The 27,054-nt window shown below is 43.3% G+C and overlaps 1 protein-coding gene across 1 annotated transcript in view; it reads left to right on the forward strand.

The window, feature by feature from the left end:
* Positions 1-27,054, forward strand: part of TPRG1 (tumor protein p63 regulated 1) — a 173,120-nt gene that overhangs the window by 21,528 nt on the left and 124,538 nt on the right. Inside the window, exons 2-3 of the mRNA XM_077290279.1 lie at positions 16,186-16,377; positions 20,274-20,365. Of these exons, the coding sequence (XP_077146394.1) occupies positions 16,195-16,377; positions 20,274-20,365 (275 nt within the window). The 5' untranslated portion in view covers positions 16,186-16,194. The remainder of the gene's footprint in view (positions 1-16,185; positions 16,378-20,273; positions 20,366-27,054) is intronic.

Below are 27,054 nucleotides of genomic sequence, written 5' to 3' on the forward strand. Positions count from 1 at the left end.
TGTTGTGTCCTCTTCTCTGGTTTTTCTGCACATCACCAATATCTGGCTGTTCAGGGGACATGAATGTAGCAGAGAAAAGCTCTGGACAGGATTTGAGGTCAGATCTCTACTGATCATAAAGTGATGGCATAGCCTAGCAATGTGTAATCACTTTATGTGCTGAAAATAACCAATTAAGGAGAGTCAGTCAGCAGTTTTGTGTCCTCAGTACAGCTAGCAACCCTACATAGAGTATGGGAAGAGCGGTATAAACATGCGGGGTGGTGTCAGAATGATGACATAGCTCCCAACTGTCCCGACTTGAGTGCTCCGTCCCAGCACGTCAAGGCTTTATCCCAGCTTCTAATACTCTCACCTCCATCCGAGGTCTTCATCAATTCTTCGGGGGATGGGGCCTGATCTTTCTGTTCAGTGCATAATTTAAATTTTAATATTCACCCATCCTCAATTGGCTCTCCCCAGGACTTGGAACTGCGTCTCCTTGTTCACAGGCTGCAGCTCTAAGGCTACGTCCAGCATTTACGACAGCATGCGCGGTCGTAAATGCTGGACACGACGCACCAAAAAACGTTACATGCAACGTTTTTTGGTGGCGACGGTACGACGCAACCGTCGCACGACGGTTGCGACGTGTGGCAATGCGTCGCACTGCGTCGCTAATGCAAGTCTATGGAGAAAAAATGCATCCTGCAAGCACTTTTGCAGGATGCATTTTTTCTACAAAATGACGCATAGGGACGTGCAGTGCACGACGCTAGTGTGAAAGTAGCCTAAGAGCCGCAGCCCACTATGATAACTATAAAAGGCAGATTATACATGTCTGTAGAGATATATTGTATATAACAATGTATTTCTATGCTCCCTGTATGCTAGATGTGAATAAAAAGTCAGATTTGTTACTAAAATTAATAAAAAGCAATTTCAAAAATGTCTTCTTTTTTTTGTGAGCCACAGGCGCTGGTGATGCACCAAGGAGAATTTTGTATACTTGATCTGTTTTGCAGGCTCTAAATCCACAGGCACATTGTACTGATAAATTGTGTACAGTGGTGTATTTGTATATACCGTATTTGTATTCTAGAGGGGGAATAAGACATTTTTTCATCATATAAGGCTAAGTGCACACGTTGCAGAATTGCCACGGAAATTTCCGCGGCAATTCTGCAACTCCTGTCGTGGGTATATCGCATGCGGAATTGGCATGCATATTCCTAGGGTTTTGCAAGCATAATTAGCTTGCAGAATGCTAGCGTTTTCCAAGCGATCTGTAGCATTGCTTGGAAAACTGATTGACAGGTTGGTCATGCTTGTCAAACATAGTGTTTGACAAGTGTGACCAACTTTTTACTATTGATGGTGCCTATGTAACATCGATAGTAAAAAGATCTAATGTTAAAAATAATTAAAAAAATGGTTATACTCACCCTCTGATGGCCCCCGATCTCCTCAGCGATGACGTGACCGCGACGTCATGGCAGATCCTTCACACAAAGCATCCATGGGAACGGAAGCGGCCGCGTGCACCCGACTCCGGGGGCCATCAGAAGGTGAGTATATCACTATTTTTTATTTTAATTCTTTTTTCTTACCAATTATATGGTGCCCAGTCCGTGGAGGAAAGTCTCCTCTCCTCCACCCTGGGTACCAACCGCACATGATCTTCTTACTTCCCGCATGGTGGGCATAGCCCCATGCGGGAAGTAAGCAGATCAATGCATTCCTAGGTGTGCAGAATCCCCGCGATTCCGCAAATTTAATGAACATGCTGCTTTTTTTTCTGGAAAGCGTTTCTGCTCCGGAAAACAACGCAGCATGTGCACAAAAAATGCAGATTGCATTCTATTAAATAAGATGCTTAATGTTAGCGTTTTTTTCGCGGTTTTATAGCGTTTTTGTAGCGAAAAACCGCGAAAAAAAAAGCGACGTGTGCACACAGCCTTAAATTACTAAAAAATAATGAAAAACACTTGATAGTGAAAATAGTAATTTTTAATGCATTCTTTTTTTTTTTTAAATAATAAACATCACAAATCAACAAATAACAAACATATGTGGTATCCTGCTAATCATAACAACCCACACAACACACAGTTTTGTTACTTTTTTTGAGGCTTCACATAGAAAAGAAGACAGAAAAAAAGAATGTAAAAGGCTGCAGTTCATTTTTTAAGTGCAGAATCAAAACTTTTCTGTACTATAAAAAACACATTAAATGTGTGGCTTCACATCTGCAGCAGAAATGCATCAAATAAGGGGATAAGGCCCCCAAAAATGCAGCAATTACACTGTTCAACAAATTTTCATGAATTCTTTATAAATGCATTAAAATATGGCTATTTATATTTCTGTGACCATAAGGGAACAAAATATTAATCATTAGCTTTAGTATCTAAAATAGGAGATGTGGGGCAATGAAATGAATGGTTACAAGGTGAAAAAAATTTCCACACATTTATTGGGAATTTCTATGAGAACCTATCATTACATGGGCCAAACTCCCATTTATTGCAATTTCCAGTTGGGCGCTTTCTCTTGGCCTGGCGTTTGTAGTGTAGCTCTGGAGTGTCTCTTCATTGTGGGGCAGTAGTCTCCTAACATTGCCAAGCTCCATTTCCCTTCATACCTTTTTCTCAATGGCAGCAATGTCCTGATGGACTCTCTCACCGTGTTCATCACTGATGGCTCCACAGTTCTCTGGGACAAAGTCAGGGTGGGAATGGAGAAAGTGAAGCTTCAGAGACATGTACCCAAAGCTTGTGGTAGCACATGAGCGTCTCATCCACCTGCTCTTTGTAGTCGGACGCACGCTTGTTTCCTCAAAATCCTGAACAAACACTCTCAAAACTATTCCACGCTGCCTTCTCAACCGCCCGAAGTACGTTATCGAAGTGAATGTTCTTCACTGTCTTCACTAATTGCCAACTAAAATGAAAAGATTTCCTCAGATAATTCCAATGTAATGTGTAAAAAGGTCTTCGCTTCCACACATTTACTGCATTACCATTCTCCACGATCGACACTTGTGAAGTAAAAACTAGAGCTAATTATCAACTTTAGCTGCCATTTTCGTTTTTAGCAGCATCAGATCTATATGAATTGGCTACTTTTGCTCAGTTTACAATTTTGGTGTTGAACAGTGAAATCAGAGAAGACTGTTATTGTGTAGTTTGGTGCGGACACCTGCAGAAAACAAGAAACAGTATTTTATGCAACAGATCCAAACTAGAGATGAACAGAAAGCAGAAATGACATCATGCCGGCCCTGCCTAATCAAAAGCCGAGCCGGGGATGCTGGAAGAGATTCACAGCCTCCCGTCCAGGCGCCGGATACCACTGGACGCTGGACTGTCGTCCCGTGGATCGATCCGCTCATTTCTAGTCCCAACTATCCTGGATACAGAGGACAGTCCAGGATTTGGGTCTGTGCCCTAGAGTCTCGGGCATCTGCTGAATTTCCCTTCCAGTGCCGCTCTGACATTTTCTCCTGCCGGGGTAGAAAGAAAGGGTAAATGGGTGTGGATTGGGGTGTTGCCAAAAGTTTCCACTATGTGCGCCGCATAATTTCTTAGCAGTCTGGAGGGGTCTACAGACACATTTTAAAGATGTTTTCCACTAGTGGACGACCCCCTTTTATTATCCATAATGTGCTTCATAAAATGAATCAGAAGGATCCAACCTCCTTAGCTATCCACTCCGGCATGCACGTCATATAAAATGATACCTTGATGCCTAAGATCTGATATCTCATTCCCGAGAAATCCCCGTTTTTCTTTTGAGGGTTGATGCTACTGCCAGATTCCCTTTAAAAGAAAGCAAATTTACCTCCTGGCTTGGCACTGCTCTGAGAGCTGAGTCCCCACCCAGCAATTTGGTGACATTGTTTACGTCCTGTGAGTGCTGCAGCCTATTATTGGCTACTGATGGGCTGCAGCTTTCAGAGATCCATCTTACCAAACCGTGACTGCTGCAGCACATCAGCTGCAGGACAGCCTTTGTTAATGGAGTCAGCAGACCTATGACAGCTGCTAACTGCACCATACAAAGACTCGCCCTGTCATGCTTGTGAACATGCTAGACTATCTCCATAACTCCCTGGCCACAATTTAATTTATTTTGTAGGACTATGCAGCAGCCACATGGATAAGTGGTAGAAATATAGAACCTGAGGATTTGGGAATTTGTCATACATATTACTGATAGGAATGCCTCTTTAGTCCTCATTCAAATATCAGTGGATTTTCCAAGGCGCAAAAAAATCCAATCCAAGTTTCATCCAAGTTTGGTCAGTGTGTCAGGTTTTTACCATCAGAGTTTGGTTGGAGTTTCATCACCTTTTCTCAGATGAATAATTGAAAGATGGAGGTTTCTCAAGTGTCTCCTATCAAAAAGTCCTTGAAAAACTTTTTTGCCAGATCCATAGACTTGCATTGGCGAATTTGATCTGAGCCTAAGATAAAAATTGGACATGTCTCTGTGATTTTATGCAGACAGCTCGGGCTGCAAAAATAGTTGGACGTGTGAACAGCCCCATACAGTGTAACAGATAAAAGTAAAAAACACTAAATCTGTCAGTCAATGAAGACCATGGCGGTGAAAAATGGAAGTGTCAGTGAGAATATTCACTGAACTATTGGCGATGCCAAAGGTGTACTGAGCGACTGTGCTTGGTTTGAACAGTCATCTTGTGCTGAGTGCCATTAATATATGTATACATGGGGGCTGATTCTACGTTTACTGTACATGGACAATTTACTGGACTTAATAAGAAACATTTACATATCAATTATCTTTTTCTGGAAGGGGCTATGTGTCCAGGAGAAATTATGATTTAAGGCATTTGTTACACTAAGTGACAAATAACTAATTACGCCAGAAGCAGCTTAGCCACAATGAGGTCTCTAATGCATAATTGAATTGACAATATCTAAATCCAGACATGGACCCTTGAACGCTCTGGTCTCGCTTAGATTTAAAAGCTAAAACATACAAAGCTTAATCCACGTCCCAAGATACATTATATTCATCTAAGCCATAAACGGGCTTGTATTGCCTACTGATTTTTTGTGTTCATTCTCTTTTATCTCAAAAGCTGTGTTTCATTCTATATCATTTGTGTCTGAGTTATATGCTCAAAGACGGGAAATAAAACTGTTAGGTTTGTTATTTCAATTGACTTCTTGAGTTATGATGAAATTGTAAAGAGAGGATGTTTCTCAAAAGCTCCGAGGTTATGGGCCTATATGTTCAGCTCTGCACAAAATAATAGCAGAGACAACTGAGAAAAAGCTCAATCTTCACAATAGCATTTATTTCTATATACAGTACTCTCAAAAAGTTATTTATACCAATTATTATATATTATATACTTTTGACCAAAATTTCACGATGATCCTAAAATACAGTGTAACCTTTTCAGGTGATCTTAAAAGGAACCTGTCAGCAGTTTTTGGTCAATATAAGATACGGCCATTGCCTTTCAGGGCAGATTTACAGCATTCTAGAATACTGTAGATAAGCCCCCGGTTTGACCTGGAAGATAAGAAAAATAAGTTTAATTATACTCATCTGGGGGGCAGTCCTGTCCGATGGGTGTCGCAGGTCTGGGTCCGACGCCTCTCCCGCCTGCTTGCTTCATCACTCCCCGGCATTGCGCTCCAGGGCAGGCGTACTTATCTGCCCTGTGGTGGGCAGAGTGAAGTACTGCAGTACGCAGGCGCTGGGCCTCTCTGACCTTGCCCAGCGCCTGCGCACTGCAGTAATTTGGTCTGCGCTCAACAGGGCAGATAAGTATGCCTGCGCAGGAGCGTGATGCCGGGGAGTGATGAAGCAACAGGAGGGCGGCATGGCAAGAAGATGGGAGGTGCTGGACCCAGACCTGCGACACCCATCGGACGGCACCAAACCACCCCTCACAGGTGAGTATAATAAAACTAATTTTTCTTATCTTCCAGGTTGGACTTGCTGTATCAAACAGCTTACATGCAAAATTCACAGCAGGTGTTTAATCCAAGAATTGCCCCAATAAGTAATTAGAATTGGTATTTAAGCAGTCCTCCTCATCATGCTGTTCACATTTTGGCATCATGAGACCAAGACGATACCTAACAATTGATCAACAATACTCGCCATTGCGAGGCTTCAGGCAGGAAGTTCTCAGACGGAAATGGCCACTGAGCTTAGAGTATCACAAAGTGTCATCACCAGGTTGAAACAGATACAGAGAGACTGGAAGAGTCATAGAAGGGCAGAGAAGTGGACATCCTTTGGCCACATCCCACACTGATGACCGCTTCATTGTGAACAATGCCCTTCCGAACCCGGATGATGGGTGCCTCTCACCTCATTTAAATGTGCCTAGATTTGTGTGTCATACAAGTGTCACATCAGACCATTTAAAATCGTTCTCATCAGCGTGGTCTGTGTACTAGACGGCCTGCAAGGGTACCTGGCAACATCACCAGGCACAGGCGTCATTGTTTTGAATGGTCGGGGGACTAATAGGCCTCAGCACCGTTCACTGATGAAAGTCAGTTCATGCTGAGTAGAAATCATGGCTGACAAGATGTTGGAGATGTCAAGGAGAACGCTATGCATCAGCTACTGTTGTCACCAACAATGAGCCTTTGGTGTTGGTGATGGTGTACATTGTGGGCAGATGTGTCTGGTCATACAGAAGTGCCTACACTTTGTGAATGGTACTGTGACAAGCCCCTACTACTTAAATAACATCATTAATCCAGTTATTGAGCTTCTGCATGAACAGCACAGGCCTAATTTGATCTTCATGGGCGACAATGCTTCAGCTCATCGAGATCGCATCATTAGGGAGCAGCTGCTGGAGACCAGCGTTCATCAAATGGAGTGGCCTCCACTTTTTCCAGACCTGAGTCCCAGAGAAAACCTACGGGACCAGCTGACTCGCCATGTAAAGGCTTGTAACTCTGTACCTCAGAATCTCAATGACCTGAGGGCTGCCCTTCACGAAGAATGGGGTGACATATCTCAGCAGACAATAACTCATCTTGTGAACAGCATGAGACATCGTTGTCGACTTATAATTGATGCTCAAGGCAACATGACAAGTTATTGAGACATTGACTTTTTTTTATTGGAGTATACGAACCACCGTTTTTGGCTTTTGTTTCAATACATTGTTTGAGAAGAGGAAATCACCATTGCATGCTTCTAAGTCAATGCCCTACTTTCATGATAAAATCTCACTGCAGCGTGAACTTTTTCCATTTTCCATAAATTTCACCCAAATGCCAAATATCCCTAACTTTTTGTGAGTAGTGTACACTGGGTGCACTACATAATCAATTCAAAATGAAAATATGAACAAAATATATATTTTTAAACTGAAAATGAGGAAAAAAGAAAAATAGGGTGCTAAAAAATAGCAGTGCCTGCATTTTCATTTACAAACTGAAATATTTACAGTATAAGCTGAAATGTTTCCAGACTTCGCTTTACTGTTAATCACTAAACTAATATTTAGTTGTATAATATTTATTTCTGATAACTGGTTTACATCTGTGTGGCGTGGAGTCAACTAACATATGTCCCCTATGAACAGATATTCCAGCCCAAGCTGACCGGCCTACATTACACAGTTCTTTTGCATTCTTAGGTTTTGTATCAAAACCAGCATTTTTGATGTCGCTCCGCAAATTCTCAATCGGATTGAGGTCTTAGCATTGGGCTGGCCACATTATAACATCAGTCTTGTTGGTCTGGAACCCGGATGTTACCCACTTGCTACTGTGTTTGGGGTCGTTGTCCTGCTGAAATGCCCATTTCAAGGGCATTTCTTCTTCAGCATAAGGCAAAATGACCTCTTCCAGTACTTTGATCTATTCAAACTGGTCCATGGTGCAATTAATGGGCCTAATTCCAAAGTAGGAGAAACATCCCCAAACCATTATTCTTGCACTTCCATCTTTTCACAGAGCACTGTGGCTTGAATTCAGTGAGATGACCCATAAATACTAACTGTCTGCGGCACTTAGACCCAATAAGAATAATCTTGCTCTCATCTGACCATAAATTGTTGCAACACTTCTCTATAGGCAGCCAATGTGTTCTTTGGCAAAGTAAATTTTTCAACTTGTCTTTTTTTCAGCAATGGTATTTCATGAGGGTTTCTTGCAAATAGTTTGGCTTCACATAGGTGTCTTCTGATGGTTGCAGGACACGCAAGTAACTGAAGATCTTTGCTCTCCCTGGAGCTGATCATTGGATGCATGTTTGCCATTCAAGTTATCATATGATCTATGCTAATGGTATTTTTTATTTTCCTACTACATGTTTCGAGTTATGTTTGCTATTTTAAAGCATTGGAAATCTTTTTAGCTGAGCAGCCAAATATTTTCTGGCTGTCTTTTAAATGGTTTCCCCTCTCCAATCAAGTTCTTTCTCCTTTGGTAAAATCTCTGTATACGTAGACCCATTTTACTTACTGAGCCAGGGCTAAAACCAGCAGGTTCTACAGTTGCTGCCCTTCTTCTTTAAATAAGGGCCACAATTGACACTACATGTAATAGGGACACTGCTGCCGTATGTGTCCCTTTTACTGCACCTGATACCCCAATACTGAGCCTCTGCTGCTGTATGTGTCGCTATTACTTCACCTGATACCCCAATACTGAGCCTCTGCTGCCGTATGTGTCGCTATTACTGCACTTGATGCCCCAATACTGAGTCACTGCTGCCGTATGTGTCCCTATTACTGCACCTGATATCCCAATACTGAGCCGCTGCTGCCGTATGTGTCCCTATTATTGCCACTGATACCCCAATACTGAGCCGCTGCTGCCGTATGTGTCCATATTACTGAACCTGATACCCCAATACTGAGCCGCTGCTGCCGTATGTATCCCTATTACTGCCCCTGATACCCCAATACTGAGCCGCTGCAGCCGTATGTGTCGCTATTACTGCACCTGATACCCCAATACTGAGTCACTGCTGCCATATGTGTCCCTATTACTGCACCTGATACCCCAATACTGAGCCGCTGCTGCCGTATGTATCCCTATTACTGCCCCTGATATCCCAATACTGAGCCGCTGCAGCCGTATGTGTCGCTATTACTGCACCTGATACCCCAATACTGAGTCACTGCTGCCATATGTGTCCCTATTACTGCACCTGATACCCCAATACTGAGCCGCTGCTGCCGTATGTATCCCTATTACTGCCCCTGATACCCCAATACTGAGCCGCTGCAGCCGTATGTGTCCCTATTACTGCACCTGATACCCCAATACTGAGTCACTGCTGCCATATGTGTCCCTATTACTGCACCTGATACCCCAATACTGAGCCGCTGCTGCCGTATGTGTCCCTATTTTTGCCACTGATACCCCAATACTGAGCTGCTGCTGCCGTATGTGTCCCTATTACTGCACCTGATACCCCAATACTGAGCCGCTGCTGCCGTATGTATCCCTATTACTGCCCCTGATACCAGGGCTGTGGAGTCGGAGTCGTGGAGTCGGAGTTAGTTTTGCTTGGAGTCGGAGTCAGTCGGTAGAAGTGTATCGACTCCGACTCCAGCTTTAAAAATATGTATTAATATTTCATAATTGAACTTTCATATGAATTTTATAAATGTTACTCAAATATATAGGTTCTATCAAACTATGAACAACAGTGATAAGCAGTTCTGCTGGAGATAGAGACATTTCTTACTTCTTGTGTGTCACTGTTCTCCACTGCCCTTATCTAATCTTATACTTGGTTAACCTCATGGTGCCCCAACCCCCCTACTTACAATGTATGAAACTGAAAGTGAAAATGTGTTGCAAATTCTTAGTAGTAAAGCTCCTCCTCTAGACTAGATGTTTACTAGGTGTGCATCTTCCAAGCATCTCACAGCTGCTACTCAGAAGAGGAAGACTGTAAGAAGTATTATCCTTACAACAAACTTTGCATCAGTTAACTGTGAGTACATGAGGAATAACAGTATTACTGACCACTATATCAGTTGTACGACCTGGCAATAATTTTGTACAATTGTTTTTAGGGAAAACAATTGTCATTTGGATTGTGAATGCAGAATTAAAAACCTGAGAATGTCAAAGAAGCGTCACATTAAATCAGCTGTATTTGAACATTTCACCATCACTCAAGATAGAAAACATTATGTCTGTCAGGGTATGACAAATGATCCAGACGAAAACAAATGCTGTGAAGCCAAGATCAGTGCATATTCAGGCAAAGATAAAAATGCTCCTACCAGAGCTTCTAATCTAAAGAGACATTTACAGCGCTTTCATCCAGAAGTACTGAAAGCAGTGGATGAGAGACTGCATCCAAACCAATGAACCAGTGCCCAGCTCTTCCAGCCTAACAAAGGAGCAGAGAACTTTGCAGCCATCAGTTGCAAGATATTTTGTCAGTGACAAAGTTACTGTGACAATGACAGTAGATACATTTAAAAAACAGATCATAGAGCTTGTTGTAAAGGATAGTGTGCCTATTTCATTATTTTCACGACCAGCTTTTATGTGCCTGAATGGGGAAATGGCTCGCAAGCTTGGTGTTTCTCTGGAGAGAGAGAGTATTAGAAAATTAGTAATCGAAGAAGCTTTTAAACAAAAGGAAGAACTTAAAAAAACTCTCAAGGGACGCTTTCTGTTTCTTAAAATGGAAGCCTGCACACGTCACAGAGTGAACTATTTTGCCATCAATGTCCGATTTGTTTGTGACAAAAATGAAATGGTTACCAAGACATTAGCAGTAAAAGACACCAAAGCTCATCACACCAGTGAGTTTCTCCAGGTCTTGGTGGAAAAGGTTCTGCAAGACTATGAACTTAAAAAAGAGCAAGTTCTTTCTGTCGTAACTGACAATGCTTCAAATATGATAAGTACTATTAAGCTAATGAGTGAGAGTAATGATGGTGACCAGCCGCTAGAAGAACATTCTGGGTCCACAGACACAGAAATGTTTGAAATAGAGGAACACAGTATTGTAACTGAGGAGCAAACTGAAGTTGCTTCAGATGAACAGCAACATGATAGTTTAGATGATCTTGTTGAAACTGTGTCAATACGTTCTTTCATTCATCACATGCGCTGTGTTGTGCATACGCTACAGCTGGCTATAAGAGACAGTCTGCAAGAAGGACATGCTGCTGCCCTGATTGGCAAGGTGAGAAAATTGGCTACTGTTGCCAGAACCTCTAAAGTTGACTCAATTTTGAAGAGATGTGCTGGAAAAGGGGCAATTATTGATCAAGCCACATGATGGGGCAGTACTTACTTAATGATTCAGCGCTTGGTTGAACTGAAAACCTTTCTTGTAGACATGGCTAACCCTCAACTGACGCTAAATGAAAGTCAGTGGAATCAGGTGACTGAGCTGGAAAAATTGCTAGAGCACCCATTTACAGTGACTAAAAAATTACAAGCAGAGGACTTAACTCCAGGTATTTTCTTAAAGGAGTGGAAGAACCTGATGTTTCGCCTTTCCCAAAGAGGAGGGTTAATTGCAAGTGGCATTGCTACATCAATGAAACGGAGAGCGGAGCTACTATTACAAAATAACATTCTTTTGGCAGCTGTTTATGAAGACCCAATGCATCGGATTCTTCTAGATGATCAACAGCTAACTAAAGGAAAAGAAGCTCTGTTTGAAATAGCAGTAAGGATGAAAGGGTTGCAGAACAGTCAGGAGGAACAAGAAGAATTTGGTCGTCCTGCCACATCTTCACCCTCATCAACTGATGAAGAATTTAATTTCGAAAAATATTTGGATCACAAGGACCGTGCAAAGCGTTCCCGCATAAAAGAAGAGTCATCCCCATCAAAGAACACAGCCAGTACATTTCAGCAGAATTTTTCATGTGCACTAAAAGAAATGTGACCGTTCATCAAAAATAACAGTGCAACAAGCGATTCCTCTGTATCCTGACATTGTCAGAGATGTTGCCCGAGTGGTTACTGCTTTGCCACCAACCCAAGTTAGTGTAGAGAGGTTGTTCTCTGCTCTCAAAATAATTAGATCAGATTTGAGGGCATCCATGAAGGAGGATCTAGTATAGAAGAATAGGAGACAAAAAAGCGCATATAGGGTCTTATCCTCAGGACTGCTCTTAAAGAATTATGAGAGAACTGCTCACCTGATGGTGCAAAGTAAAGGCGTGTAATTTGTCAGCTGCTGCAGATCCACAGATCTTTGTGTGGAAACTTCCTGAAGAAGAAGCCATGAGCTTCGAAACGCGTTGAATAAACCACCTGAACACCTTACAACTATATCTGGATTCATTATTTGTCACAGCAGCGCAGATTTTATCCACATTCATCTATTATAATGAAGGAGGATCTGACAGAGGCAATACTTTTTCTGAGGACAAATTTATAGATTTCTTCTTATTAACTGCATAACAGTGTTTATTGCATATTTACTTACAAGAGTTTAGAAAAGTTTAGAAAAGTTATTTGCTATATTCTAATTGTATTCTAATAAATATAGTTTTTGCTCTAAGTGGTCTGATTACTTATATGATGGTGAGAAACTGAATAAGCACAATGTTAATATTTTACAACAGTAAATTTATTGTTACGAATTGGCCATTTATGAAGGAGTCGGAGTCAGAGTCGGAACCTGATAAAATCCAGGAGTCGGAGTCGCAACTGTGGCTTACCGACTCCACAGCCCTGCCTGATACCCCAGTACTGAGCCGCTGCTGCCATATGTGTCCCTATTACTGCCCCTGATACCTCAGTACTGAGCCGCTGCTGCCGTATTTGTCCCTATTACTGCCCCTGATACCTCAATACTGAGCCGCTGCTGCCGTATGTGTCCCTATTACTGCACCTAAAACCCCAATACTGAGCCGCTGCAGCCATATGTGTCCCTATTACTGCACCTAAAACCCCAATACTGAGCCGCTGCTGCTGTATGTCCCTATTACTGCCACTGATACCCCAATACTGAGCCGCTGCAGCCATATGTGTCCCTATTACTGCACCTGATACGGCAGTAGCGGCTCAGTATTGGGGCATGTCCCTGTCACTGCACCTGATACCCCAATACTGAGCCGCTACTGCCGTATGTGTCCCTATTACTGCCCCTGATACCCCAATACTGAGCCGCTGCTGCTGTATGTGTTCCTATTACTACCCCTGATACCCCAATACTGAGCCGCTGCTGCCCTATGTGTCCATATTACTGCACCTGCTGTGTGGTTCTCTGTGCCTTCTTCATTCTAAAGCACCCTTCTATAATATGGTAATGCCGGGTTCAAATGCCCTAGAAAATAGTGCACATATTTTGCTCCCTAGAAAGTAATAATGCCCTGTGTGCCCCTTTGACAGTCACAGTAACCTGAGTTCCCCTATAACAATAAGTGTCCACTTTACATTTAATAATGTCCCGAGTCTCCCCCCTGTACATCTCCCCTATACACAGTATGATGCTCTTTTATACACAGTATAATGCCCCCTCACTGTATAGTACCACCCACACAGTATACTGGCTCCTTAGTAGCCCCCAAACTGTTTGATGGCTCCAACACTGTAAGATGATCCCCTCAATGTAATCCCCACACTGTATGATGGCCCCTAGATAGCCTCCATATAGTATAACGCACCAGATAGTCCTCAATATAGTATAATGCACTCCCCATAGGACTCCATATAGTATAATGCACCCCCATAGGCAGACTCTGCAGTATGAGACAGCACCCTTTAGGCAGACTCTGTAGTGTAAGGCAGCACCCCATAGGCAAACTAGTATAATGCAGCACCCCCATAGGCAGACTCTGCAGTATAAGGCTGCCCCCCATAGGCAGATCCTCTGGTATAAGGCAGCACCCCCATAGGCTGCCCCCCACGCCCTGTGCACGCCGATACAGTTACAGTAGCGTAGCTCCGGCTGAGCCCCCTCTGAGCATCGGGCCTGGGGCCTATGCCCCTCCCCCGGTAGCTACGCTACTGCCCTGCGTGCTTCCATCATGACAATGCCATGCGATTGCGATTTCATGATGGTCTCAATGGAGACCCCCGGCCCTCAAGATGGCTGCAGGGTCCTTCAGGGAAGGTGGCATGTCAGTGCCTGCTCAAAGCAGGACCTGAGATGCCTATTCCCATACTGGGACAATGTAAAAAAGGTTAAAAAAAATATTAAAAAGTGTAAAATATATATTTTTTAAATCTCCAAATAAGAAAAAAGGAAACAAACATTTTTCCAAAAATTACATTTATTTATGAAAATAAAAAAAAATATATAGCAAAGGTACACATATTTGGTATCGCCACATCTGTAAAGACCCACTCTATAAAACTGCCCCACTATTTAAAACTGTGGCAGACGGAACTTTATGCAATCCTAAAAAGACAGACACCGCCGGATCACGGGTCCTATGGCATCCACAGTGCCTCCATCTGCCTTATCACAGGGAATCTTTCACCTAGGGTTCTGTCTGAATCAACAACTATTTCAGAGATTTACCAGAAACCCTGGTGTAAGAGCTCAGCGCAGAGCGCAGGATAAATGTGCGCCAAACCTTAGTGCGATCTTTGTGAGGCAGAATGAAAAATCGACAACATGTGAAGAATAGGTTTTATTTACTTTTTATGCCGTTCATCATGCGGTATAAGTGATTAAGTGACTTTATTTTTCGGGTCTGTGCAATTACAGTGATACCAGATTTATATCAGGTTTTTATGTTTGGCTGCTGTCACACACTAAAAAACGTTTTTTATTGCGAAAAATAGTTTTTGCATCACCATATTTTGAGAGCTATAATTTTTCTATATTTCGGCCAACAGAGTCATGTTATGGCTTGCTTTTTGCGGGACGAGCTGATGGTTTTATTGGTACCGTTTTTGATCGCTTTCTATTCCGATTTTTGGGAGACGGAATGAACAAAAATGAGCAATTCAGGAATTGCTTTTTGTTTTTATACCGTTCTGCGTGTGGTAAAATTGATAAGGCAGCTTTATTCTTCGGGTCAGTATGGTTACAGCAATACCAAATTGATATCTTTTTATGTTTTGGTGCTTTTTGGTGCACAATAAAAACTATTTTATTGAAAAAGTAATTATTTTTGCATTGCTTTATTCTGAGAATAACTTTTTTATTTTTCTTGGTCTGAGTATTGAAACTGGTGTGCACACCCCTCATGTGTCTGGTCTTTCTTGCTTTTTGTTTACTTTTAACCATTGATTTGGTCTCTAATCCTGATCACCTAGTTTCATCTCTGGAGCTCTTCTAAAACACAATTATGCATTCTGGCTTTGTCCTCTGTTTCGTCCCTGTGTTACTGACCTGGCTTGTTGACCAGTCTTTGACAACTTTCTCCACCAGTCAGCAGCTACTCTGTGGATCCAACCCAGGGGGCTCTGATTTTTGTCCAAATCCCTGTACAAGAGTTACAGCATGAAGGCCAGGGTGAATACGAGACCTCTTAAGCAGAGTGTCTACTTCAACAATCTGCCTGTGCAAACCCTTTATAGAGATGCCAGATTTCCTTGAATTGCCTCCTGGACCACATGTGCTCCAGTAGACCCGACATACTGTATACTGAAAGTTTTCTTGTTGTATACTGTGGAAGTTCAATGTGAATCTAGTGTGTACAGTTCTTTTCCAAGATGATGTGAGAATTTGTGGATTCCCATAGTGTCCTCTAATTAAAACATTGTGAACACTATATTTATTGACGTCAGTATATGAAGGCCCTAATTCAAAAAAGTAAAAATACCACCGTAATCTGTTCAGCTTCTTCACAATACATACAAGTTTAATTACTGTCGTCATCTGTCATGTTTTGTAGATATATTTTATGTTAACAATGAATAATTCAGAATATTAGAGTATTAGAGTAGAGAAGTAATCCAAGGCTGTAACAAAGCTGTGAAGGCAGCTGTGACAGTGCACAGCCAACTAAATTACAAAGACTTTTTTTTGCCAAGGTGAACGCCTTCACACAAATGTATGCTGACTGTTTTATGTGTTTTTCCAAAACCTCGGTGTGGTTGCTACACAATGCTGCATTGTTCCGTGTTCTATCAACTTCTACTACCATGGGTAATTCTGAAAATTAGAAATCGTTGATGTTCTTAAAATGCTTAGTCAGGTCACCAACACACATCTGCTTCGTGTCATGACTAACTTCTACAACCAGCATTTCTAGATAGTTTAATTTCTGAGCTAATTAATGTGTCATTTATTTAGTCTTCAGAAATGTCTCAAACTGAGCAAAAGGATGAATTTCGTCCAGTGGCCCTTGGATCGCAAGATCTTCCTACATCTGCAGTCAACCAGGATGCCAGAAGTAAACTACCGCAAGAGGAGAAGAACAAGCCACAGGATTTAGAAACTCGGTCCAACCATCAGTATATTATGAGAAAGTTCTTTGTTGCCAGGGTAAAATCACAATGTAGTTTATATAGAGTGTATGGCTAAAAAAATGTATGTTCGCTCTGTGATGCATTTCTCGCAACATATTGAAGATCTCTGCACTCACCAGACGTTCTACTCCCCACATCACAATGAGTGCTTAAATAACATATTAATTAAAGATGATCAAAGAGATGCACAGAGCACTGGTTCACCAATAATATGAGTAGTCCACTGTAGCCAACCAGAGCCCTGTGAACCCTCCTACATGCTGTCATCTCCAGCGCCTCTTATGCTTTGTTGACCCAACACAACGTCATCATTGCATCATGGGTGTGTCGCACTGCGTCTAGTAATCAGAACAGGCTCTGGGTTTGACGGCAGGTAGGATGAGGTTCTCAGGGCTCTGGTCAGCAGCCACGGACTACTGTCAGGGTAGTCTAATATTAATACACATAATATGATTGCAAACTCTTCATTTTCCTTAGGCCTCATTCAGGCAGCCGTGTTGTTTCACTTATGCAAAAAAATGAGTGTCATCGGTGTTTTGGATCAAAGTTTCATCAGTATTTGTTGAGTGTCAGTTTTTACCATCAGTGTTTCTTTAGTCATGTTCACATATGTATAAATCAATTACAAAACTTCTCCCATACTTTGCAGTGTAAATCACGGACAGCAGACAGACTGTACACTGATGCCATCTGTGCTGTCTGTGACTTTTTTGCACCTATAGACTTGTATTGGTATTTTTCATCCTGACATGTCTCTGTGATGTTTGCACAGATACAAGGTCTGGAAAAAAACAGACTTTTGAACAACCCCATAGACTATAATGGGTGTGTCTTCTAGCAATTAAAACCTCTGATAAAACACATATGTGGAAAACAGATGTCTGAATAAGGCCGGGGGTCACACTTGAGAATTCAATGCGAGAAACTCACGCATCAAGTCCCGGCACTGCCGCCAGCACTCGGGACCGGAGCGTTCAACTGCATAGAATTACATGCAGCCGCAAACTTCGGTCCGAGTGCCGGCGGCAATGCCTCGTATTGATGCGCGAGTTTCTCACATTGAACTCGCAAGTGTGACCCCAGCCTGTGTAAAACTACCCTTCAGCAGACCCTTGTACAGGTAAATCTGGACCTGGATGAGAAAATAGTATATATACAAGAAATCCTGAAATTCTAGTGACGAAGTAAAGTCCACGAAGAAAGGTCCCCTAAGTGTCCAAATTGCAGAAAAAGGTCTGCAACGTGTTATGATGGCAATATAGCAATGTCTTTGTTGTCCCAGGCCAACCTTTTATATATGTGCTAAAACAACGTTCATCTTGCCAGTTACTTTATGCAAATGACCCTTGACTAATCGGGCGTGGTATCCCTTCCTACAGACTAGTCTGGCTGTAGTCACGCCCCCCCGGGCATGATTGATGTCCTTCCCTTCTGTCCAAATCATTCCAGCATCCTTAGTAGTAGGTAGTGATCCAGAAAGGCGCTTCCATTTTGAGGAAGGAGATCCCCAATAAGATGATCAACAAAGGATCGTCATTGAATGTGTTATGACCTGGTGGTTTAGGAGCAACATGGGACGTGCTCTGGAGGAGGTGGTACCTGTACTGACCGCAATTCCTGAGCTTAACACACACTAGAAGTAGCCGTGGGATGCTCCTGTCACTCCCTAGACACCTCGTCACAGCCGGAGGATTAACTACCCCTAAAGATAGAAACAGGAAAGCTATCTTGCCTCAGAAAATCCCCAAAGGTCAGAGAGCCCCCCACAAATATTGACTGTGAGTGAAGAGGGAAATGACATACGCAGAATGAAACCAGGATGTAGCAAAGGAGGCCAATCTCGCTAGATAGATAGAACAGGACAGAATACTGTGCGGTCAGTATTAAAAACTAGAAAAATCCACCACAGAGTTTACAAAAATCTCCACACCTGACTAAAGGTGTGGAGGGTAAATCTGCTTCCCAGAGCTTCCAGCTTAACTGAAATAATCCATACTGACAAGCTGGACTAGAAAAAACATAGAAAGTGCAGAACGATTAAGTCCACAAAAAGTGGGCTGCAAATGAACAAGGCTAGGACTTATCTTTGCTGAACTGGTCAGAATATCAGGGAAATCCAAGCAGAGATGTGAATCCAACCAGGAACCACTGACAACTGGCACAGGCTAAAAGATAGAGCCAAGTTAAATAGCCGAGCCAGAAAGACAATCAGTGGAAACAGCTGCTGACAGCTAATTCCAAGGAGCAGCAGTACCACTTAAAACCACCGGAGGGAGCCCAAGAGCAGAACTCACAAAAGTGCCACTTACAACCACCGGAGGGAGCCCAAGAGCGGAATTCACAACATGAATGGTGGATTCCAGCAGATTTGGAATAAAGGTTTTATTGATATAACAGTAGCAGTATACTTTATCCTTTTTCACCATTTATGTTATGTGATTGTGCCACTTTGCACATCCGGTATACTGCTACTTTTACAACAATAAAACTTTTATTCCGAATCTGCTGAAATCCACCACTCCATGGTGATCTTTTGCTGACCATCCTCTTTGGGATCTGCTTACTCAAAACGGAAGCACCATTCCGATTCACTACTTACTACTATATCCAATTGAAAGGAATTTTGGAAAAGGAAAATCTTTTTCCATGGGCTACCGGATTGGCAGCACGCCTGTGAAGGAATCCGCTTTACCACAAGCGACATCTGATGTTGTGCCTATTCGCACAACCGATCTAGGCGAGTAAAACACTGTTATACCTTATTCACCTTGGTATAAATACCCCATTTACCACTCTTGGATAGCTCTCCCCTTCTTTTCCCTCCACTCTCCCCTTTCCAGGTTCCAAATATTTGTTCCAGCACTGTTGCAGTTTTTGAGTATGTAAGCGATATCTTCTGTGAGTGTCTTCCATTATCGCTTTCTTGGCATGCGCACCTCACTAATGAAGGCAGGGATATCACCCAGCTTTACTTCTCAGTCTCTGGAAGGATGGTCGCCGAGGCTGTCCTACTGATGTGCAAGATTCACAACCATCCTGGAATGACTTGGGCAGCAGGGGGTGCGTGATTACAGATGCCAAGTCCAGACTAGTCTGTGGGCAGCAAGTCCCTGAAGTCCCAGGTTATCTGCATTTGTCCTACGGCAAGATAAAACTTGTTTTGGCACATACATAAAAAGGTAAGTCTGGGACAACAAGGAAACTACTACAATACAGAAAAATGCTCTAAAGTGTTACTATGGTGGACTGGAAGGCTTGGGGGACCAAACAGATTACCTTTAACAAACCATCCTAAATGACTTAATCTACAGCTATGATGAACTTTTGCTGCTTTGTTCTATGCAATCATTAAAATAACATTGTATATTTATACCCGGCACATGGCGTGAATACATTTGGATCTTTTGGTCTCTATATAACAGGATATAGATCCTACTTTGTTAATACACCATCCGAAGAACTTTATTTTCTTCATATTTACCCACACAAAATACAATGGATGCCAGTGTTAGGGCTGAATCGTGACAGTAAGTCACAAGATATTTCCCCAAACCAACCACATTCCAGATTTTCTCGCCTTTTTGTAAAAGAAACACAGATTATATTATAAAATACTTATAACTGAGCATACATAATGCATAACATGGATTTCTAAGATGAGACAATTTGGAGCAGCTGCTCACCGTTCTCCATATGTGCATATACAAGTATTATTACATAGGAGAAATCCTCATTCATCTAATCCACACTGAATATTTAGCATAATGTTATGCCTGCAGGGAAGAAAGGGGAACAAAAATAAAATATTTTTAGGCTTGTTTCAAAACCATATTATAGCCTAATCCATGATATAACTAGGGCAAATCTAGTTTATTGCTCATTGTATAAATATTCCTTGTCTTTCTTTCTTAGCCAGGAGCCTTTGATCAAGCGGTTCAGGATCTGACAAGCCAGCTGTTATCAAAGGAGAAGGAAATGGTTAATAGTGCCTGGCTGCTAACAGAGTGAGTATGGTATCCTGCCATTGCTCATGTCACTGGTTATGTGTATGAATGCCAAACCCGCCGGTATCAGCAGGATCCGCCCACAGTCTAAAGGTACCGTCACACTAAACGATATCGCTAGCGATCCGTGACGTTGCAGCGTCCTGGCTAGCGATATCGTTGTGTTTGACACGCAGCAGCGATCAGGATCCTGCTGTGATATCGCTGGTCGTTGATTAAAGTCCAGAACTTTATTTGGTCGTCAGATCGCTGTGTATCGTTGTGTTTGACAGCAAAAGCAACGATACCAGCGATGTTTTACACTGGTAACCAGGGTAAATATCGGGTTACTAAGCACAGGGCCGCGCTTAGTAACCCGATGTTTACCCTGGTTACCAGTGTAAAATGTAAAAAAACAAACAGTACATACTCACCTTCGCGTCCCCCGCCGTCCGCTTCCTGCACTGACTGAGCGCCGGCCCTAAAGTGAAAGCACAGCGGTGACGTCACCGCTCTGCTGTTAGGGCCGGCGCTCAGTCAGTGCAGGAAGCGGACGCCGGGGGACGCGAAGGTGATTATGTACTGTTTGTTTTTTTACATTTTACACTGGTAACCAGGGTAAACATCGGGTTACTAAGCGCGGCCCTGCGCTTAGCAACCCGATGTTTACCCTGGTTACCCAGGGACCTCGGCATCGTTGGTCGCTGGAGAGCGGTCTGTGTGACAGCTCTCCAGCGACCAAACAGCGACGCTGCAGCGATCAGCATCGTTGTCTGTATCGCTGCAGCGTCGCTTAGTGTGAAGGTACCTTAAGGCTATGTTCACACATTGTGTTTTAGGGCTATGTTCACACATTGTGTTTTAGCTCATTTTTAATGCAAATTAATAGTTGCTCTTTACAGTACCAGCAAAAACGCTGAGATTTTTTTCCCCTGACTGTATTGGGAAACTGCTGTATTTTTGAAAACTCCATGTCAATTCTTTCAGCATTTTGCAGCGTTTTTTTCACCCATAGAAAGGAGTAAGTGGAAAAACACAGCAAAAAAGCAACGTGTGAACGTAGCCTAATGTACACGGAGGCCGCCCAACTCTCTGGAGAAGGATCCGGATGTTGAACTTCAGCGGTGGATCCATTTGTTCTCAAGAACTCCTGTATGGGGGCTTCGGCAGAGATAGGAGTTGACTGGATGTGTAGGGGGCCTTTAGACGTCTTGAAGGCCTTTGTTCTTGCTTTTTTTTTTTTGTTACGGAGAATCTGTTCGCTGTAAATGGCCGGGCACAATGAGCGTTGTGTGCCAGCTCTGCACTGGCACTGGAATCATGTTTTCTATTTGTTTTTAGTTAAACATATCTTCAGTAGGGGAAGAAACAGAATAACAAAAACATTGAACCTCCATAGTTGACACCTCAGTGTAGAATGGAGACATGGCTTGTGATTAAAGCCGGGAGCAGGTGGCAGGGAACAGATTGTTGTAGGATACACTGAACACAATGTATCCGTGGAAGCATTTTCCTTTTCTCAGTGGAACAGTACTATGTTTCATCTTAGACTGGCTGCTATTATTTAGGTGTTATATAGCACCTTTACGATAACTACACATCACTTTGCTTATGTAAATGCGTTGGTGCATATAACTCAGCCCTTTGCTTCTTGTGAACGATAGTCAGTCATCCATCAGGTCTTCAGTGCAGAATTCATGCAGTGTACAATAAAAAACACACGGATGGTTATAAGACTGAATTGCGTAGATGGCCATAAAAAATAAAATAGCGTTGTACGATGTTAGCCAGAAAAGCCTAGGGGTTGTTAAATACTTTCCTCCAAAAAAAGACAAAAGTAGACATTCCTTCTTTAGGCAAGTTTACAAATGAATGACTGAGACACCGTCAGGACATTACCCCTACACCCCCAAAAATCAGCCAAACACACCAATTTTGGCATGGCCAGCTGATCATCTGTGCATGAAGGCCCTCTAATTATGGAGGATCAGACACTTGGAATTTAAAGCACATATATATGAGTTCTCTGCAGTCAATCACTGGTTGCAGTGTTGATCTGCTGCATCAAGTGATAGGTTGCAGTGGTCACATATCCATGTCTTCGCTGCAACATAAAGCACAGAGGCTGTTGGGAAACCAGAAAGCCTCTGAATAGGTGTGGTGAAAGCATGGCTTCTTTCAATACTTTAATCCATTCTGAGCAGTTAAAGTGACCTTGGCTAGATAATGCCTTTTAACATTGTGTTGGTCTTTTATTGTGCTATTAAAGCTTGAGAATATGATTTTTCTGGTTACATACATAGTTATACATACATAGTTATTAAGGTTGAAGGAAGACTGTAAGTCCATCTAGTTCAACCCATAGCCTAACCTAACATGCCCTAACATGGTTAGCCAATAAAGGTGCAACTCATGTATTACTTTTGTGGTTTTTGACATAAATATATTTCAAGTAATATCTCATGGATGACATTTAATATGAAAGGTGGCCTGGAATAGTGGTGGCCGCTGCAGGGGAAATTTTTAAGCAGCTGATTACTTGTATGGAGTTTGGCCAGTTCCTTGGGCCATCAGCTAATTGCAACATTAAAAGGAACCGGTCAGCTTCCCTAGGCCTCCCAATCCCCCACCAGTTATTTATTGATCACTTTATATACTTCCTAATAAGCCATTTTTAGTTCCTTATAGATTTTTGAATATGTGTAAGATCAGTGTTATAACTGAGCTTGCAATATTCTAATTAGTTAGTGACTAGTCATAGGTTCATTGTTTTCCCCAGCGTGATCATCCCACTAATCATATTATCAAGGCCCTGTGAGTTTGAGAGACCCAGTTTGCAAGAGCAGCGCACATCTCGACTCTTTGCTTCATTGGCAATGTGTACGTGCCCCGGCTCCATCGGAGCACTACTCTTGCCAAGGAAGGCAGCAGTGACAAAGTCAGCCATGAGATTTGCAAACAACTGTTTGTGTCCTACATTACTGCAGTGTCTCTGGACCCGATGAAGCCGGGCATGTACACTCTGCAAATCTCTACCTCCCTGGTAGTGTGGTGAAGCCGAGTGTACACGCCCCAGCTTTATTGACGCACTGTGCATTTACCCAGCCAGGCGTCACCACCGGCGATTTGCAAATTTCATGGCTTTCTCCTATGTTATTGCTGCCTTCCAGTGAAGCCGATGCATGTACTCCCACCTTCACTAAATATTGCTAGTGAGGCAGCAATTTTCAAAGAGTCAGGAGTGACGCTGCTCTTGCAAATCGGCTCACTCACACCCCCAGGAGCATGGTAACATGATCAGTGGGATGGCTATCCTGGGACAAACAATGCCCAGACGACTAGTCATCCGCTAATTAGCATATTGCGATCCCAGTTATAACATTTCTTTTAGGTATATTCTAAGATCTGTAAGGAACATAAAGGAGCTGGTTAGAAAATATATAAAGGGATTAATAAATACATGATGTCGATTTGGGGTGCTGGGGACGCTGATGGGTTCCATTTAACATATTTTTAACACCGGTTATCTTTATGAAACAGTAATCTAATGTTAGCCATACTATGTGTACTGCACATTTATATTCCCCCTCACTAATTTGTCTTAGTGCTAGGTACACTGATTGTAGCCCTGTGATTATTTTTCTGCAATCAGTGTGGGTGTTCTTGGCTAAACTCAAATTTGTCAGTGCTGTGAGACAGGTGTATAAAGCATCCCACCAGGGGCTGCAGTGCTCAGGCTGGCTACCTTTAAGAAAGTCGTCCAATCTCAGGATCATCTTACTATTTAAAGGAAATCTGACAGCACTAAATTACTGTTCAAACCAAGCACAGGCACTCATTGCATCTTTGGTGTGGCCGAGCAGTTTCTCTTCTATTAGTTTTCCATTAATTTCCTTTGGCTCATGTAAAACCAGATCAGTCAATCAAGGAAGATAAGGGCGGAGATAGATGGAAAACAAGTAACTTGGAAATTGTCGTGAGCTTCTCTGCCACACTCAGGGTGCACCGAGCGCTTGGGCTTGGTTTGTGCTGATAGACTCCCGTTAATGTGGTTGGGGGAAGATTGCAGTTATTTGTCACACTTGTTTTCATCCCAAGTCTGTTTGTAACACATGATTTCTAAGACACCATGCACGGTAATATTCTATAACATGTGGGTGCGTGTGTCTTGTGTCCGAGGCGACCTACAAGAATGGTGTGGCCCTAGATGCCAGTGCTATAGCCTAACACCTCTGCACGGTAATATTCTATAACATGTGGGTGCGTGTGTCTTGTGTCCGAGGCGACCTACAAGAATGGTGTGGCCCTAGATGCCAGTGCTATAGCCTAACACCTCTGCACGGTAATATTCTATAACATGTGGGTGCGTGTGTCTTGTGTCCGAGGCGACCTACAAGAATGGTGTGGCCCTAGATGCCAGTGCTATAGCCTAACACCTCTGCACGGTAATATTCTATAACATGTGGGTGCGTGTGTCTTGTGTCCGAGGCGACCTACAAGAATGGTGTGGCCCTAGATGCCAGTGCTATAGCCTAACACCCCTGCACGGTAATATTCTATAACATGTGGGTGCGTACTTCTTGTGTCCGAGGCGACCTACAAGAATGGTGTGGCCCTAGATGCCAGTGCTATAGCCTGACACCTCTGCACGGTAATATTCTATAACATGTGGGTGCGTGTGTCTTGTGTCCGAGGCGACCTACAAGAATGGTGTGGCCCTAGATGCCAGTGCTATAGCCTAACACCCCTGCACGGTAATATTCTATAACATGTGGGTGCGTGTGTCTTGTGTCCGAGGCGACCTACAAGAATGGTGTGGCCCTAGATGCCAGTGCTATAGCCTAACACCCCTGCACGGTAATATTCTATAACATGTGGGTGCGTGCATCTTGTGTCCGAGGCAACCTACAAGAATGGTGTGGCCCTAGATGCCAGTGCTATAGCCTAACACCCCTGCACGGTAATATTCTATAACATGTGGGTGCGTGTGTCTTGTGTCCGAGGCGACCTACAAGAATGGTGTGGCCCTAGATGCCAGTGCTATAGCCTAACACCTCTGCACGGTAATATTCTATAACATGTTGGTGCGTGTGTCTTGTGTCCGAGGCGACCTACAAGAATGGTGTGGCCCTAGATGCCAGTGCTATAGCCTAACACCCCTGCACGGTAATATTCTATAACATGTGGGTGCGTGTGTCTTGTGTCCGAGGCGACCTACAAGAATGGTGTGGCCCTAGATGCCAGTGCTGTAGCCTAACACCTCTGCACGGTAATATTCTATAACATGTTGGTGCGTGTGTCTTGTGTCCGAGGCGACCTACAAGAATGGTGTGGCCCTAGATGCCAGTGCTATAGCCTAACACCCCTGCACGGTAATATTCTGTAACATGTGGGTGCGTGTGTCTTGTGTCCGAGGCGACCTACAAGAATGGTGTGGCCCTAGTGCTATAGCCTAACACCCCTGCATGGTAATATTCTATAACATGTGGGTGCGTGTGTCTTGTGTCCGAGGCGACCTACAAGAATGGTGTGGCCCTAGGTGCCAGTGCTATAGCCTAACACCCCTGCACGGTAATATTCTATAACATGTGGGTGGGTGCGTGCTTCTTGTGTCCGAGGCGACCTACAAGAATGGTGTGGCCCTAGTGCTATAGCCTAACACCCCTGCACGGTAATATTCTATAACATGTGGGTGCGTGTGTCTTGTGTCCGAGGCGACCTACAAGAATGGTGTGGCCCTAGATGCCAGTGCTATAGCCTAACACCCCTGCACGGTAATATTCTATAACATGTGGGTGCGTGTGTCTTGTGTCCGAGGCGACCTACAAGAATGGTGTGGCCCTAGATGCCAGTGCTATAGCCTAACACCTCTGCACGGTAATATTCTATAACATGTTGGTGCGTGTGTCTTGTGTCCGAGGCGACCTACAAGAATGGTGTGGCCCTAGATGCCAGTGCTATAGCCTAACACCCCTGCACGGTAATATTCTATAACATGTGGGTGCGTGTGTCTTGTGTCCGAGGCGACCTACAAGAATGGTGTGGCCCTAGATGCCAGTGCTATAGCCTAACACCTCTGCACGGTAATATTCTATAACATGTTGGTGCGTGTGTCTTGTGTCCGAGGCGACCTACAAGAATGGTGTGGCCCTAGATGCCAGTGCTATAGCCTAACACCCCTGCACGGTAATATTCTGTAACATGTGGGTGCGTGTGTCTTGTGTCCGAGGCGACCTACAAGAATGGTGTGGCCCTAGTGCTATAGCCTAACACCCCTGCATGGTAATATTCTATAACATGTGGGTGCGTGTGTCTTGTGTCCGAGGCGACCTACAAGAATGGTGTGGCCCTAGGTGCCAGTGCTATAGCCTAACACCCCTGCACGGTAATATTCTATAACATGTGGGTGGGTGCGTGCTTCTTGTGTCCGAGGCGACCTACAAGAATGGTGTGGCCCTAGTGCTATAGCCTAACACCCCTGCACGGTAATATTCTATAACATGTGGGTGCGTGTGTCTTGTGTCCGAGGCGACCTACAAGAATGGTGTGGCCCTAGATGCCAGTGCTATAGCCTAACACCCCTGCACGGTAATATTCTATAACATGTGGGTGCGTGTGTCTTGTGTCCGAGGCGACCTACAAGAATGGTGTGGCCCTAGGTGCCAGTGCTATAGCCTAACACCCCTGCACGGTAATATTCTATAACATGT

Source organism: Ranitomeya variabilis, chromosome 2 (genome assembly GCF_051348905.1).
Source record: "Ranitomeya variabilis isolate aRanVar5 chromosome 2, aRanVar5.hap1, whole genome shotgun sequence".
Classification (NCBI taxonomy): domain Eukaryota; kingdom Metazoa; phylum Chordata; class Amphibia; order Anura; family Dendrobatidae; genus Ranitomeya; species Ranitomeya variabilis.